Genomic DNA, 16,145 nt, shown 5'->3' with positions numbered 1-16,145 from the left:
TCTCAAAATGGAGAACGGTAAGCAGTAGTGTTCCACAGGGATCCATGTCGGGACCACTGTTGTTTGTAATATACATAAATGATCTGGAGGAAGGAATAGATAGTCTGATTAGCAAGTTTGCAGACAACACTAAGACTGGTGGAGTGGCAGTTAGTGAAGGGGACTGTCGGAGAATGCAGCTGAATACAGATAGATTGGAGAGTTGGATGGAAAAATGGCAGATGGAGCTCAATCCAGGCAAATGTGAGGTGATGCATTTTGGAAGATCCAATTCAAGAACAAAGTATACGGTATATGGAAAGGGCTTGGGGAAAATTGGTGCACAGAGAGAGCTGGGTGTTCAGGTCCATTATACCCTGAAGGTGGCAATTCAGGTCGACAGAGTGGTCAAGAAGGCATATGGCATGCTTTTATTCTTCGGATGGGGTATTGAGTACAAGAGTTGGCAGGTCATGTTACAGTTATATAGCACTTTGGTTTGACCACATTTGGAATACCGTGTACAGTTCTCGTTGCCACATTACTAAAAGGGTGTGGATGCTTTGAAGAGGGTGCCGAGGAGGTTCACCAGGATGTTGCCTGGTATGGATGGCGCTAGCTATAAAGAGAGGTTGAATAGGTTGGGATTATTTACATTAGAAAGACAGAGGTTGAGGGGAGACCTGATTGAGGCTACAAAATCATGAGAGGTATAGACAGGGTGGAGAGCAACAAGTTTTCTCCCAGAGTGTGGGACTCAATTACTAGTGGTCACGATATCAAGGTGAGAACAGAAACTTTTAAGGAAGATATGGGTGGAAAGTTCTTTACACACACGGCGGTGGGTGCCTGGAAGGCTTTGCCAGTGGAGGTGGTAGAAGCCGGCACGATAGCATCATTTTAAGATGTGTCTCGACAGTTACATGAATGGGCAGGGAGCAGAGGGATACAGATCCTTGGAAAATAGGCAACAGTTTTAGATAAAGGATCTGGATCGGTGCAGGGTTGGAGGGCTGAAGGGCCTGTTCCTGTGCTGTAATTTTTAGCTTAGATTAGATTCCCTATGGTGTGGAAACAGGCCCTTCAGCCCAACAAGTCCACACCGCCCCTCGAAGGATCCCACCCAGACCCATCCCCCTATAACCCACATGCCCCTGAACACTACGGGCAATTTAGCATGGCCAATTCACCTAACCTGCACATCTTTGGACTGTGGGAGGAAACCGGAGCACCCGGAGGAAACTCACACAGACACGGGGAGAACATGCAAACTCCACCCAGACAGTCGCCCGAGGCTGGAATCGAACCCGGGTCCCTGGTGCTGTGAGGCTGCAGTGCTAACCACTGAGCAACCGTGCCGCCCTTAATTTTCTTTGCTCTTGTTCTTTGTTCTCAAATTGCCTACTGAAAGAATGGAAGTGTATACCAGTCCATCAGCTATTTCTCACTGTGACTCCAGTTTGAGGTTTGAAAACTATCACAATGGTGAATGGTTGTGGGAGGAGAAAGGGGAAAAGGAGGGTTGGAAGAGGAGCTCATCATTGCTGCCTTGGAACTCACAAACTCTCAATTTTAACCTGTTAGCCAAGGAGGGAATTAAATGAAATTGAATTAGCTTCATTGCCATGTACTCACATGAGTACAGTGAATGGTTTCCAGGTCACCACTCAAGGAGCTGTCTTATGTAGGAAAGTACCTAGATGTAGGATCTTAGTTACAAAGCTGAGAACTAAGGAAAACAAAGTTTAAAAGTTAAATTTAGTTAAAAAGTTAAACTTTGAAAATTAAATTGCAGAGTTTGTGGTGCAGGCAGCTGAAGGAAACTGCAAATGGCACCAAATAATTGGAGATGAAATTGAATTCAGTGGCACAATTACTAATGAGTAAGATTGTCGTAAATACATTAATTCCTGGAATATTCATTTCACCATTGGTAAGTTGGTTGATGCTGGTGGAAAGACCATGGAGACTACATATTTGTAAAGTAAATGTCTAAGAGGGGACCAGGAGCAAAGGGATACACAAATTATTCAAAATTCTATTAATGATTAATATGGCTACTAAAAATAAAATTTATTTCAAAAAGTATGCAATAGCAAAGTAGACAAGAAACTTTAATCTTGAACAAACATCTTGGTTATGTTGCATTTGGAATGTTGTCGACAGTTGCGGTCTCAATATTAGGAAAGTATAGATTCTCAAATTAAATTGTTAAAAATAAGACTAAAATTGGAAAAAGAAAACTGAAGGTTGATCAATTCAAGATTCTGAGAGGATTTTTAAGGAAAATGGAGAGAAGTTGTTTCTATGTGTGGAAGATCACATCTAAACGCTCATTAACAAAAGATAGTTGTCATTGTATTCAGGGGAAAATTGTACCACATTAATTCTGACCTGGCTACACTCTCAATCATTTCCTTTACCTGAAACTCGATCATTTACTGAACCATTTTCCTCTTCAGCTGCAGAGCACCATCTGTCAACAGTTTGATCCAGCAAGACTTCAAATCTCTAGAAAGAACGGCCAAAAGTAAATTGTTCCTTAGTTGTAGGAGGTGAATTTCACTTTCTGGTTCAGACAATACAGAGGTCTTACCAAATTGCACCTTCCATCTTAAAAGGCATCTGGATGGGTATGTGATTAGGAAGGGCTTAGAAGGTTATGGACCAAATGCTGGCAAATGGGACTAGATTAATTCAGGTTATTTAGTTGGCATGGACGAGTTGGACCAAAGGGTCTTTTTCTGTGTTGTACATCGCTATGCCTCTTCAACCTCATAACAACTGCAAAACCACAATTAATAGTACTTCGATACCCACATTCATTTGAGTTTTAGTTTTCTTTATTCTTATAGGACATGGGCATCACTGAAGAGGTGAGCAATTGAAACTGAGGGATTTAAAGTTGGGATTGAGATGCATGTGTGGCAGGGTAAGTTTTGGAGTGGTTAGGTATCCAGAGATAGAATTTTGCCTGAATTAGGGATAGATTGGAGTCTTTATAATTTCTGGTGTGCGTGGGAAATAATTAGCTTATTTTATGGCTACCATGTCTAATGGTGATTTTTCCTTGAGTCAGCTGATACTGGCTACCATAACAGCAAGCCAAAGTTGCAGCAGGGGCCTGAAGAAGACACGAAAACTCTTAGTTAATATGCAGTAGCCTAAAGGTTTCAGATTTGGTCTAGGACCCTTTTCAGTTTATCCTTAAACAATGTAGTATGCAAGATTCCTGACAGCTATTTTGGCTTCTGAGGAGGACATATATGCAAATAATGATTGCTCTGCTGCCCAATTTAAAATTAATTATCTGTTGGTCATCAGAGTTTTTATGTTAGCTTAGATAAGAGGTGAGTGTTGGGGACGAATGGGTGAGTGCAGGTTTATCCTGACTCCCTCACATGGCAATCTGTTCTTTTTAACCCCTTGATTAACTGAAGAGTTCAGGCCCAACTCCCCCAAGTTGTGGCCAATAATGATCCCTCATCATTCAAACAAAACTCTGCTCAGTGACACATTGGTGTTTGTGGAATTTGCTATAGACAAAGTAGACCCTTCTTCCTATCAGTAATAACACCTCAAAAAGCAAAGTACTTAACTGATAATAGATGTTGCATGGCATTTCCAGTTTGACAAATTTATTCTTTCTCTTTGTCTGTTTTTCTTTTCCCTTGCCAAAAGGGACTTCTTGTTTTCTTTTCCCTTTTCTTCGTTTACTTGAAACATAATCATTTAGAGTCAGGGAACCATTAAGCAAAGACACAGATCCTTTCATCCAACTCATTCATGCCAACCAAGTTTCCCCAACTAAACTTGTCCCACTTGCCTGCATTTGGCTCTCATCCCTCTAAACCTTTCCTATTCATGTGCCTATCCAAACTGGGGCAGCACGGTGGCTCAGTGGTTTGCACTGCTGCCTCACAGTGCCAGGGACCTGTGTTTAATTCTACCCTTGGGTGACTGTTTGTGGAATTTGCACATTTTACCTGTGTCTGCGTAGGTCCTCTCTTGGTGCTCCAGCATCCTCCCACAATCCAAACAAATATATAGGCTGGGTGGATTGGCCATGCTAGATTGCTTGTAGCATCCAGGGATGCGTAGGCTAGATGGATTAAGCATGGGATTGGTTAGAGGGGTGAGATGCTCTTCAGAGGGTCGGTGTGGACTTGTTGGGCTGAATGGCCTACTTCTACACTGGAGGGATTCTTTGATGTTTCAATTGTACCTGCATTTACCACTTCTAGTGGCAATTCATTCCACATGCAAACTACCCTCTCTCTGCATCAGATACCTCTTAGGTTCATTTTAAATCTTTTTCCTCTCACCTGAAAAAAATATACCCTCTAGTTTTGAACTCCTCTGCCCTGGGAAAAGACCTTTGCTATTCACTTTACCCATGCCCCTCATGAATTGATAAACCTCTAAAGGTCACTTCTCAACCTCCTCTTCCCCAGGGAAAAAAGTCCCAGCCTATCTTTATAACTCAAATCCCCCAGTCACAGCAACATCCCCGTAAATCTTTTCTGCATGTTTTCCAATTTAATAATAGCCTTGTTATAGCAGGATGAACAGAACTGCAAGTATCACTCAAAAAGTGGCCTCACCAATGTCCTGTACAATCTCAATATGATGTCCCAACTCCTGCACTCCTATACGTTCTGAGCAATGAAAGCAAGTGTACTAAATGCCTTCTCAACCACCCTGTCTACCTGTTACTTTCAAAGAACTATGTACCTGAAGCCCTAGGTCTCTCTATTTGACAAATCTACCCATGGCCCCAGGATTAACTGTATATGCCCTGACCTTGTTTTTTTTTACCAAAATGCAGTTCCTTACATTTATCCAAATTAAACGTCATCTTCCACTCCTCAGCCCAATGCCCAAATTGATTAAGATCTCTTTGTAATCTTAGATAACTTTCTTCACTGTGGGCTATACCATAACGTTGGTGTCATCCGCAAACTTACTGACCATACACCCTGAATTCTCATCCAAATTGCTGATATAAATGATGAACAACAGTGGAGCCAGCACTGATCCTTGTGGAACTCGCAAACCATTCTCTTTTTCATCAGTTAACAGTTTGCCACAGTAAGACTTCAAATCTCTCAAAGGCAAGTGCAAATTTCAGCTTCATCTACATTAATTCACAGTACATGGACACCATTGGCTGGACCAGCATTTATTGTCAGTCCCTGAGAACGTGGTGGTGAGCGGCCATCTTGAACTGCTGTAGGTGGGCCCACGATGCCGGTAGGGAGGGAATTCTGGGATTTTGAGCCATGCTTAAGGGACATTCCTCAAAGCATTAAGAATTCTGTGAGTTTCCATGCTGCTGACCCTGATCCTCAACGCTGTTCCATTCTATACTCAATCCTCCATTCTTCTATAGCTCCCTGATATAAAAAAAATCCTATGCAAGGCCAAATTTTAATTACAATGCATTCATAGCTCCATCCCTTCCAGTAGTAATAAACCAAAGGGCAATGGTACTACTGCAATGAATCTTATATCATTAGACCTGCCTCAGGAAATCTCATGTGATGTGGCAAGGGCTGTCGTATTTCTCTAACTCTCAGCCAACAATCAGAATGAAACCAAATCCTCCAAATCTTGATTAGTCAATGGATTTTCTTGTGAGGAAAATCACCACTCAAGCCATGATAGTACCAGCTGCCTGCTTCCTGCAGTAGCTGATCTCCAAGTGCTACCTCACCCTTGTGTTATCCTGCTCTCGGCTCCTCTTTGAAGGCATCATCTTGAGGATATCAGAAAGGGAATCATCAAAGCCCCAAAGGTAAATATTCCCATTGTCAGCAGCAAGCACCAGCAAGTCCAACTCTTCCACAAACACGGCCCTGCAATTACAAAATCAGAAGTTGCTGGAATACTCAACACGTTCTGCAATTTATATATTCTCTGAGATGCCAGGTTTTCTTGCTCATTCACAAAGACAAGGAAGCCATGATTTAGCTTCTCAAACATGCACTCTATATAAGACTGTGTTTTGATGTTGACTTCAACAAGGACCCCTTGTGGTCTCAGTCACAAAAATAGGCTATTCGCCAGTGCCAGCTTAATAACTGGTCTCACTTTACCTCAAAGATTATGTTTCTTCTATTGTGCCCTCTTGCACATCCTCTGCTTCCTCCATTCTGTCATTGGGGATTATGTCCTCAGTTGCCTCGATCCTAAATTTCCTCCCTAAACTCTGCACCATTTCTCCTTTAATAGTCTCCTTGAAGTCAATCTCATCAACCAACTTTTTTGACCATCTACCTCAATGCAGTTCACCTCCAATTTTTCACCTGGTTACACTCTTTTGAAAGGCCTTGGGACATTTTACTCTGCTAAAGGTGCTAGACCAATGAAATCATTGTTCCTCAGCTAGACTTTTGCCCCATTACGAACCTGACAGCATCATCTAGGTTGCCTCTTTGGTGCAGCACTCGGAGTTGTTGCTGTTCTAGAAGCCCCATGTATCTCCGCCGACATTCAGTCCAGCCCCATTCCTTCATAGGGTAGGTGCAAAGGATACCATGGTGCAATTTAAGTAAGAGTTTAGGAGCTCTCCCTGAGATCTTGTTCTCATATCCTGCTGAACTTCCTTAAGCAAATTAATAGCCATTTGTCGGAACTTGTTTTGAGAAAATTGACTGTGCAATTTTGTCCTTCAAGAAGTGAATAATCTTGGAATGCATTAAGAACAGAAGTGATGCTGGCGTCAATGCATTCTGTTTGGTAGCATGCCTTTCTTTGCCTTTTAAACAACGCGTATATAAGGACAGAGACAAAGTATTCATGCAGCTCTTACTCTTGCCTCTAAGTGTAAAAGATTTAATTTGATATGATTTAATGTATTTATTGTCCTGTGTAGCTAAGCACAGTGAAAAGCCCCCTTTTGATCCATAATCTGCACTTCTCCATTTGTTACCCTTTTACTATTGACGTGCCGATAGATTTCCTTTCACGTTAGCTGCCAGTACAGTTCCATAATCCCTCTTTGTTTCCTATATTTATTTTATCACCTGAACCCTCTGGAATAATCTTGGTTCTCAATTGCATTTACTGCCTGACATCTGCTCTAAGCCCAGTTCTGATTCTTTATTTTCATTTTTTAATCTCCATTGCTATCAAGAGAGATCTGTATTTGTTTGTCGTACATTTCCCTTTGGAGGAAATATGTCTTGACTGTGCCCAAACTATCCTGGTCCATCCATGATGATGCTCCAATCAAGAAAGCACAACAATACCTCTACTTTTTCAAGAGGCTGAGGAAGTTTGGCATTGTTCATAAAGACGATTACCAATTTTTACAGATGCAGAATAGAAAGCATTCTATCCAGATGCATGTCAGCTTGGTACAGAAACTGCTCTGCCCAAGACCATAAGAAACTCAAAAGTTATGAATACAGACCAGTCCATCACGCAAGCCAAACTTCCATCCATCCACTGACTCTGTCTATACCTCTTGCTGTCTTGGGGAAAAATACCAACATGATTAAACACTCCTGCCACCCCATTTATACTTTCTTTCACCCTCTTACATCTGGCAGAAGATAGAAAAGTTTGTCAACATGTACAAACAGATTCAAGAACAGCTTCTTCCTTGCTTTTAAGAGGCTGAATAGACCTTTCCAATTTTACATTTCATGTTGCTCTCACTCTCTGTGCACCTTCCCTGCAGCTGTAATATTGTATTCCTGGCTTTATTCTATTACCTGAATGCATTCCGTTCAGTATGATCTGCCTGTACTGCACACAAAATAAAAGTTGTCACTGTAGCTAGGTGCCTGTGACAATAACAAATCAAACCAAATGGAGGCGCCTTTACCTGGTAAAACTAGGTGGCTGAACAGTCTTATTGGATGCTGTGACTCCAGATGATGCTTTTTCCCCACTCAGGGCAACATCGATAAGGTGATAGACTGAATGGATTTTTCGGCAACTGATATTCCTTCTCACTTTGTTGGTACTGGACTTGTCCATTCCTCTGGATGGTGTTTCAAACATATTGAACACTTCATGGCTGAAGGGGAGGAACAAAACACCATGTTAGCTGGTCAGTCATGACAACGTGGATCACATTGATGATAAAGTGGTAAGCGAAGACGAATTTTTGAAATGACTTTGTTGGGGAGTGTGCAAGGGAATACTTGAGCTAAGAGAAAAATAACTTGTTAAATGTGAGGAACTATTGACACTTAGCAGCTAAAGAATATGCTGCCCAGCATCAAAGTTTCTGAGAGGGGATTCAGAATGATGTTGTGCAAGCTTTCAGGAAAAATTAACCTCTGTTTCAACTCAATCTCAATACAACAATTAGGTCCAGAAATATGGGCATCAGGGATTGGTTCAGGAGATTTTCAAGATAAAACAAGACCAAGGATGGAAGATGCCTCTCCCTGCAGGTGGTGAGAGAGGTGGCAAAAAGGCAAAATAATGGGGGCGCGTTGGCCTTGGAGTCAAACCCAACCATTTCTTGCCAACTCGCTCATTAAGTTCTGAGGAAGCGTCACCGGACCCGAAACATTAACTCTGATTTCTCTTCACAGTTGCCACCAAACTTGCTAAGCTTTTCCAGCAACTTCTGTTTTTCTCACTCATTAAGTTTGGGGGGAAGATGTCTGTTGGCGAACTACTGCCCTCTGGGGTCTTTAAATGATGAGTTCATAGCTGCCTATAGGTCTCAATTCATCCCTGATCGCTAGTCCCCTTGGCAGCCAAGTGGGGTAGTTAGTTTCCTGGTTGTAACGCCAGAAGAAACTGCCTGTTGAGTTGTGGGGAGATTGGATCTCCAGTAGCAATGAGACGCTCAGATGGGGGCAAGGAGGTAACTTCTGAAAGTCAGCCCCTGCTCTTGCACCCAGTCTCCCAGATACCCCACTCTCTCTGCATCTCCCACCCTGTGACAATGGTCATCTGATAATGGATTTGTTGAGTAATTGTTGCAATCAATCTCTATCAGTTATTTACAACAGACCCAGGTATTCCTTTATCACGTCCTCTTCCATCATCAGATAGCCTCACTAGCGTTTTGAATGAATGCTGTCTATCTGGGCTGAAACGTATGAGGGAGCACCTCAGGGAACCCCTGGAGAAGGGACAGTTAGCATAATAGAAAGTGAGTTTCCGAAAAATATTTCTGACCTGTAGAGAAAGTACGATGACTGCTGCCTTTCCCATTTTAGAATCGTCCCATCACTGTGTCCACTGAAAAAGAGTATAGGCTCTTTCTGGGCTAAGGAGGAAAGAGCTCATGGTGTGAATAAGTCAATCATTTTATTAAATTTGAATTCACTTAACAGAATAGACCTTGCATCATTGGGCATGTGCCCCACCTAGTCTGGTTGTGGAGATTGGATTTGGCTTATGCAGGCAGACAGTACAACAAAACAACTGTGTATTTCTATATAGCACTGTAACAAAACACATTATAATGGCTGGGCTGAGAAGCGTTGCCATCTACCTGTCTTGTGGTGTTAGTCTACATCATGTGAAGAAGTATGCGCATACAAAGTCCTGGCAGAAGACAGACTCAATCTTGATGGACAATGAATAATTTTATTATATATTACTCTACTAATTCTACGATACACAATGATATCTTTTTAGAAATTATGTCCAACTCAAGAATAAGTGAAACATGGTGTGGAGCTGGATGAACACAGCAGGTCAAGCAGCATCCTAAGATGCTGGTCGGCCTGCTGTGTTCATCCAGCTCCACACTTTGTTATCTTGGATTCTCCAGCATCTGAAGTTCCCATTATCTCTGATAGAATAAGTGAAACATGATTGCTATTGAATCAATCTCGCACTGACTAAGTGACAAACAGGTTAGTGCTTCCTGGCAACAGTCCTTTACAAATATTTTCTAACCAATTTGTTTAGAGGTGTTAACACACGCCTCTGCAGGCATGGCCTGAACTCAAGCCTCCTGGATCAGAGGTTGGAACATTACCAGTGTTCCACAAGCATTCTTACAGTCTTTTAAATCCCAATGCATAGAACCTAAATGATGTCGATGAACTCTTTCAGGTTATACAACAAACATCCTGAGGTGTGTCAGGAGAAAGATGATAAAACTACATATGGCACTGCATCACATAAAACATTATTAGGGCAGCTACCCTTCAACAGTTTTAAGGAGTGTCTAACAATGGGTGGAGATGTGGAGAATTGAAGCGAAGGTATGGTAGACATTTCACTTAGGCACTAAACGATTAAATTCAAAACTGCACAAGAGACAACAATTAGGGGAGAGAAAATATCTTACGTAGAAACATTGAAAATAAGGCTGGCAATAGGGAATTCAGCCTTTCAAACCTGTTCTACAATTCTATATGATCATGGTTAATTATCCAACACAGTCCTCCATCCCTGCATTCTTCATTTTTATCGCAACTTTGATCCATTTAGCCCTAAGAATAATATCTATTTCCTTTTTGAAAATATTCAATGATCTGGCCTCAGTCACTTCCTGTGGCAGAGAATTCCACAAGATCACCTCACTTTGGGTGAAGGAATTTCTCCTCGTCTTAGTCCCAGATGGGCCAATCCTGTATCCTTAGACTGTGACCCTGGTTCTGGACTTCCCAGTCATTGGAACATCCTTCCTGCATTTACCCTGTCAAGTCCTGTTAAAATTTCATAAGTTTAATCAAGATCCACCCTCGTTCTTCTAAACTCCAGTGAATATACACCTATCTGATCCAATTTGCTTACATATCAGTCCTGCCATCCCGGGAATAGTCTGGCAAACGTGTTGACACTCCGTTCATAGTCAGAACATCTTTCCTCAGATAAGGAGACCAAATCCGCACACACAGTGCTCCAGATATTGTCTCACCAAGAGCGTGCATAATTGCGACAAAACATCACCACTCCTGTACTCGAACCCTGTCTCTCCGAAAGTCAACATGTCATTTGCCTTCCCTACTGCTTTGCATACTTACTTCCAGTGACTGGTGTCCAAGGATACCCTGATGTTTTACATCTCTCCCTTTCCCAATTTAACACTATTCAAATAAAAATCTGCTTTCCTGCTTTTGCCATGAAAATTGATAATGGCACGTTTATACATCTTGTGGAATTATGGAGCTGAAAATGTTTGCAAAGTTTGTAGAGATGAAGCTATGGAAGTAATTGAAAATAAAGATGCGAATTTTAATATCAACACACTGTTAGTGAACTAAAGTAAGTCATCGAGCAAAATGATCCTAGAGGAATGGGACTTGGAGCAAGTTAAGACCTGACAAACACTGTTTTAAATGACCTCTGGATTACAGAGGATAGTATGTAAGACAAGCCAGTGTCGCAAACAAATCCTTATTTTTATTGCAACTTTCAAGTGCGGCACGGTGGCTCAGTGGTTAGCGGTGCTGCTGCCTCACAGCGCCAGGGACCTGGGTTTAAATCCAGCCTTGGGTGATTGTCTGTGCAGAGTTTGCACATTCTCCCTGTGTCTGCGTGAGTTTCTTCTATGTGCTCTGGTTTCCTCCCACAGTCCGTAGATTTGCAGGTAAAGTGGAATGGCTATGCTTAAAATGTCTGCTCTCAGTGTTCAGGCATTTGTAGGTTAGGTGGATTAGTCGCAGAAAATGCAGGGTTACATGTACAGGGTGCATCTGAGCGAGAATCTCTTTGGAGGGTTGGTGTGGACTCGATGGGCTTGCTTCCACACTGTAGGGATCCTATGATTTCACATCCTCAGGGCCCCTAAATCACATATCGAATTGATTTCAGACAATAAGGGGACCTGGGAGAGTAGCCATTGAGGAAACTCAAAGATCAACTAATACACAGGTAGGAAGGTCTGACAATGTAGGGAGTGCAACAAGGTTTACCAGACTGACTCGTGGAATGGCAGGACTGATAATATGAAGTGATCGGATCAGTTAAGACTATATTCACTGGAGTTTGAAAATGAACTCTAACCAAAAGAGCCATATTCTGAAAGTGCTTGCTTATGAAGCAGTTTTGCAAAATAACATGAAGACAGTCATGTGTGAGTGCATCCTCTTTCACTGTAAAAAAAGGTCTGAGCTTTAACTGGCTTCTGGTTGGGGGAAGATCAACATCAAAACCTAATTGATAATTTCTGTTCGCAAGAATAATGATGTCCAATCTTACACAAGAATCCTCAGAGAGCACCCTAATGAAATTTGGAACAGTTTTCCCAGTTTTAAATAGATCTGGAATGGTCAAATCACAGCAGCAAACATAGCCAGTCCTGCTAAGTTGCTTCTTTGAGTGAGTAATGTAATTAGTCTCATTTCACTGTCCTTTCCCTGTAAACCCGCATTTATTTTTCCTCAACTTTTAGCTGTTGCAATCAGAAACGTAAGCCTAAATCTGACGAAAGTTGCAAACGTTCTGCACCATTGCTATAAAAAACAGGAGCCACAGTTCTTTAAACACTGCCACCCAAACCCAACGCCCCCATTTACACAGGGGTTGGGGAGTGAGGGTGCAGGGGACAGGTTGCATGTTGTACACCTGTGATTCACAGGGAATGATGCAATTTTCTTTAATTGGGATGTCTGAAGCAATTCACGGACTTTATGCATTTGAGGAAATGGCCTAAAGCTATCTGAGTTATTTTGAAGTGTTCCATTTTTTTAAAAAAGAGGTTTCGGCACTCTTTAGAAGCAGTAAAGTTCACTTTAAAATTGTCAAGAGCAGACATGAATGTGAACAAATTGAGAATAACCTCAGAGGAAGTGCCAGCCTGTTAAGTCACTTAAACCCCCTGGCTTTTTAAACTTTTGAGATTAAAAAAATGCAGTTGTGACTGTTTGCAAGTTCTTTAACTGTCTGTTTATATAAGTCTGAGGAATATAATTACAGGATTAATGCTGCTAAGATGCTCTTTTTACGAAGCAGTGAAGATCATGGGTATTTTCTCAGAGCTGAATTTGCAGACACGGAAATTTTCTTGATTCAGGACTGGAAATTCAGTCTGATGCAAATATTTACAGAACAGAGGGCAATTATTCAGCATAATGTGCTAATGCTAGAAAATCATATCTGCTTCCATTACACCTTCAAGAGTTGTGTTCCTAGTGGTAACACTTCACAAGAAAAAAATTCATTTCCCCTCCCTCCAATCAAGCATGATTTCACCTTTTTGATGCCTTGTTGATTCTGATTGATGATAATATGCATTTCTAAATGCTTCGTTATTGCATCTTTTATAATAGATTCTAACATTCTCCTGAAGACGAATGTTGAGTTACCTGACATATAGCTCCTATATTATGTTTCCTTCCCTCTTTGAATAAGGATGCGCATTGGCAGTTTTCCAATCATCTGGCAATCTTCCAAAATCTAAAAATTCTTGGGAGATGGTCACCAGTGCATCCACATCTCTGTACCTACCTCTTTTTCTATTCTAGGATGTAATCCATCAGGTCCAGGAGCTTTATCGGCCTTAAGCCATGCTAGTTTACTGAACATGGGCTTCAAGTGTGAACTGAGGGGGTTAGCTTTGCTGGTATTAACAGTGAGCTGGAACAGCCCAATGACCTCTGCTCCTGTTGCGCTGTACTCACTGTAAGTCAGGCATTCCACAGGCTGTTTGCTTTGTAAGACTGCAACGCAGCCCATCTTGTTGTATTTCCACACCGTCACATCTCTGTGCTGCCGGCTAGAACCTGCCATGACAAGATGTACCTAGGTTAGACATAGATACAACCCAGGGTGCACTTACACAGGCATGAATGGTGGAAATGTAACACCCCAGTGCCTCACTGAAGCAGAGATTCTACTTATGTGTTGGCCTGACAGTCAGTTCTTTGGGCTGTTCTGTCATGGTTCTACAGCAGATCCTGTCCTCCCATAATGGTCACGGAAATGTACTGTCTGGAATTGGCCAAAAAGCCTGGAGAGGCAGTGGCATGGTGGCAATGTTGTTGCACTAGTAATCCAGAGACCTAGCTAATGTTCTGGGGAAGTGTGTTTGAAACCCAATATAGCAATAAGTGAAATTTGCATTCAACAGAAATATGGAATAAAGTGTTACATTAATGATGGCCATTAAACCACTGCCAATTGTGTTTAAAACCCACCTGGTTCACAAATGTCCTTTACCAGGTCTGGCCTACATGTGTGACCAGATGCATTGCAAAGTGGGCGATACTGAATTGCCCTCTGGGCGATTTGGGATAGGCAAGATGGTCTCATCAGTGGCACCAACCCTCCATAAATTAATATAAAAACAAAGTAGATATCCAACTCACTAATAAGTTCACATTTCCTGTTGCACTGTGGCCAAATACAGCACCACTTGTCACTGACTGAAGAGCTAATATTTGTGATTGATACAAAGTTTGTTAGGGTAATAGAACAGAGTGAGGAATACAATGTTATGGCTACAGTGAAGGTGCACAAAAAGTGAGATCAATATTAAATTTAAAATTTGAGAGGTCCATTCAGAAGTCTAATAAGTGCAAAGAAGAAGCTGTTCTTTAATTTGTTGGCGTGTGCGTTTTGGCTTTTGCGACACCCAATAGAAGAGGTTGGAAGAGATTATAACCAGGTTGGAGGAGTCTTTGATTATATTGGCTGTCTTCCCAAGGCAGTGAGAAGTATAGATGGAGTCATTGGATAGAAGGTTGGCTTGTGTGATGGACAGAGGACTCAGAATCAGGAGAGTTGGAGGAAACTCTGCCAAGATAGATGAGTGGGAGTAAAGTCTGCCAAGAACTAACTACACAACTGGTGTCTCTCATTTCTGGGAAAAAAAAATCCACATATCGAGTTCGGAAAAACGTATTTGTTCTTTTGAAAAGGTGATTGAGAGAAGATCTCCAGATTATGCTTCCTGCAGGATTTCAGAGATACCCATGCAAGATTAGTGCAGACTAAAACATCAGAACAACAGACACCAGACCATCCTATGTTTTAACCTTTGCCAGGTTGTATCTTCCCACTTGCAAATGGACACTGTCCCTTTTCTCTTTTAATCTGATTACCTGTACACGTTGTATTTTTATTTACTTTCAGGGGAGGAGCTGATAAAATTTTCTCTTTTAACGACAAAGGTCCTAGTAATTGATCTGCCTTGGTCTAGAAAACTATATTGTATTTGAAGTGTGTGAAGTCATATGTCTAAAGAAGAAATAAAAATATCCATTGCAATTGACCAGAGAAGGGTTGAAAAGAGTGGTTTCAGCTCCTCACCTGGTCATAACAAGCATTGCTGGCAAACTATTGAAGAAAGTGTGCCAATGTAACTCCTTACCAATCACATGGTTAGTCTCTGGGATACAGACCAGTTGATGGAAAGGTTGTCCAGACTCAGATGTTTGGAAAGTTTCAACAGACTCAGAAACCTGGAAAACAAAGTGAGGACAAGGGACTGAGTTGTTGAAGGGACAGGGGTGCGAAATCGATGTTGTAGTATCGAAAGCAAGTTGGTGAAAGGATGGTACGAAAGCCAATCTTTACTCAGTCTTAGAGATAATGGGAACTGCAGATGCTGGAGAATCCAAGACAACAAAGTGTGAAGCTGGATGAACACAGCAGGCCAAGCAGCATCTCAGGAGCACAAATCCTGAAGGGTCTAGGCCCGAAACGTCAGCTTTTGTGCTCCTGAGATGCTGCTTGGCCTGCTGTGTTCATCCAGCTTCACACTTTGTTGTTTTTACTCAGTCTTACGTTTATTTACGGATTGATACGTCTGAACACAACCGCCACTCAGTTTCATGAAGTAGGGGTCAATGCTTTTAATCAACCTGTTTGGACATGGTGTGGCACATCTCTGGTGCAGGTAGAATTTGAATCCTGCCCTTCTAGCATTAGAGGTAGTGACGCTACCACTATGCCACAAAACTCTTGGGATGTAGAGATAATTTTTCTTTGAATCATCAGGTTTGGTTGCATGATGCCCCCACCTGGTGGAGAGCTGCCTTCTCAAACTGCTGCAGCCTATTTGGTGTAGGTAGAGCCACAATGCCATGTGGGAGAGGACTTTGACCCAGTAACACTGAAGGAATGGTCAAACACACCCACAAATATTCAGTCCTCGACCACCAATGATCAGTAACAGCACTGTATGCCATGTACACGATGCACTGCAGAAATTCACCAAGTCTTAAACTCATAGAGCCATACAGCATGGAGACAGACCCTTTGGCCCAAATTGTCCATTCCGACCATAATCC

The 16,145-nt window shown here is 41.9% G+C and overlaps 1 protein-coding gene across 2 annotated transcripts in view; it reads right to left on the bottom strand.

Moving 5' to 3' along the window:
• LOC125458492 (uncharacterized) overlaps positions 1-16,145 on the bottom strand; it is a 44,309-nt gene that overhangs the window by 17,195 nt on the left and 10,969 nt on the right. For both annotated transcript variants that reach the window (XM_048543784.2, XM_048543786.2), the window contains 6 exons: positions 15,224-15,314; positions 13,533-13,634; positions 9,130-9,220; positions 7,814-8,008; positions 5,696-5,837; positions 2,403-2,490 (listed from right to left, as the gene is read on the bottom strand). In XM_048543784.2, the coding sequence (XP_048399741.1) occupies positions 2,403-2,490; positions 5,696-5,837; positions 7,814-8,008; positions 9,130-9,220; positions 13,533-13,634; positions 15,224-15,314 (709 nt within the window). The remainder of the gene's footprint in view (positions 1-2,402; positions 2,491-5,695; positions 5,838-7,813; positions 8,009-9,129; positions 9,221-13,532; positions 13,635-15,223; positions 15,315-16,145) is intronic.

This window comes from Stegostoma tigrinum, chromosome 13 (assembly GCF_030684315.1).
Source record: "Stegostoma tigrinum isolate sSteTig4 chromosome 13, sSteTig4.hap1, whole genome shotgun sequence".
Lineage (NCBI taxonomy): Eukaryota > Metazoa > Chordata > Chondrichthyes > Orectolobiformes > Stegostomatidae > Stegostoma > Stegostoma tigrinum.
The sequence above is the reverse complement of the archived record's forward strand: the minus strand, read 5'-3'. Positions and strand labels throughout refer to the sequence as shown.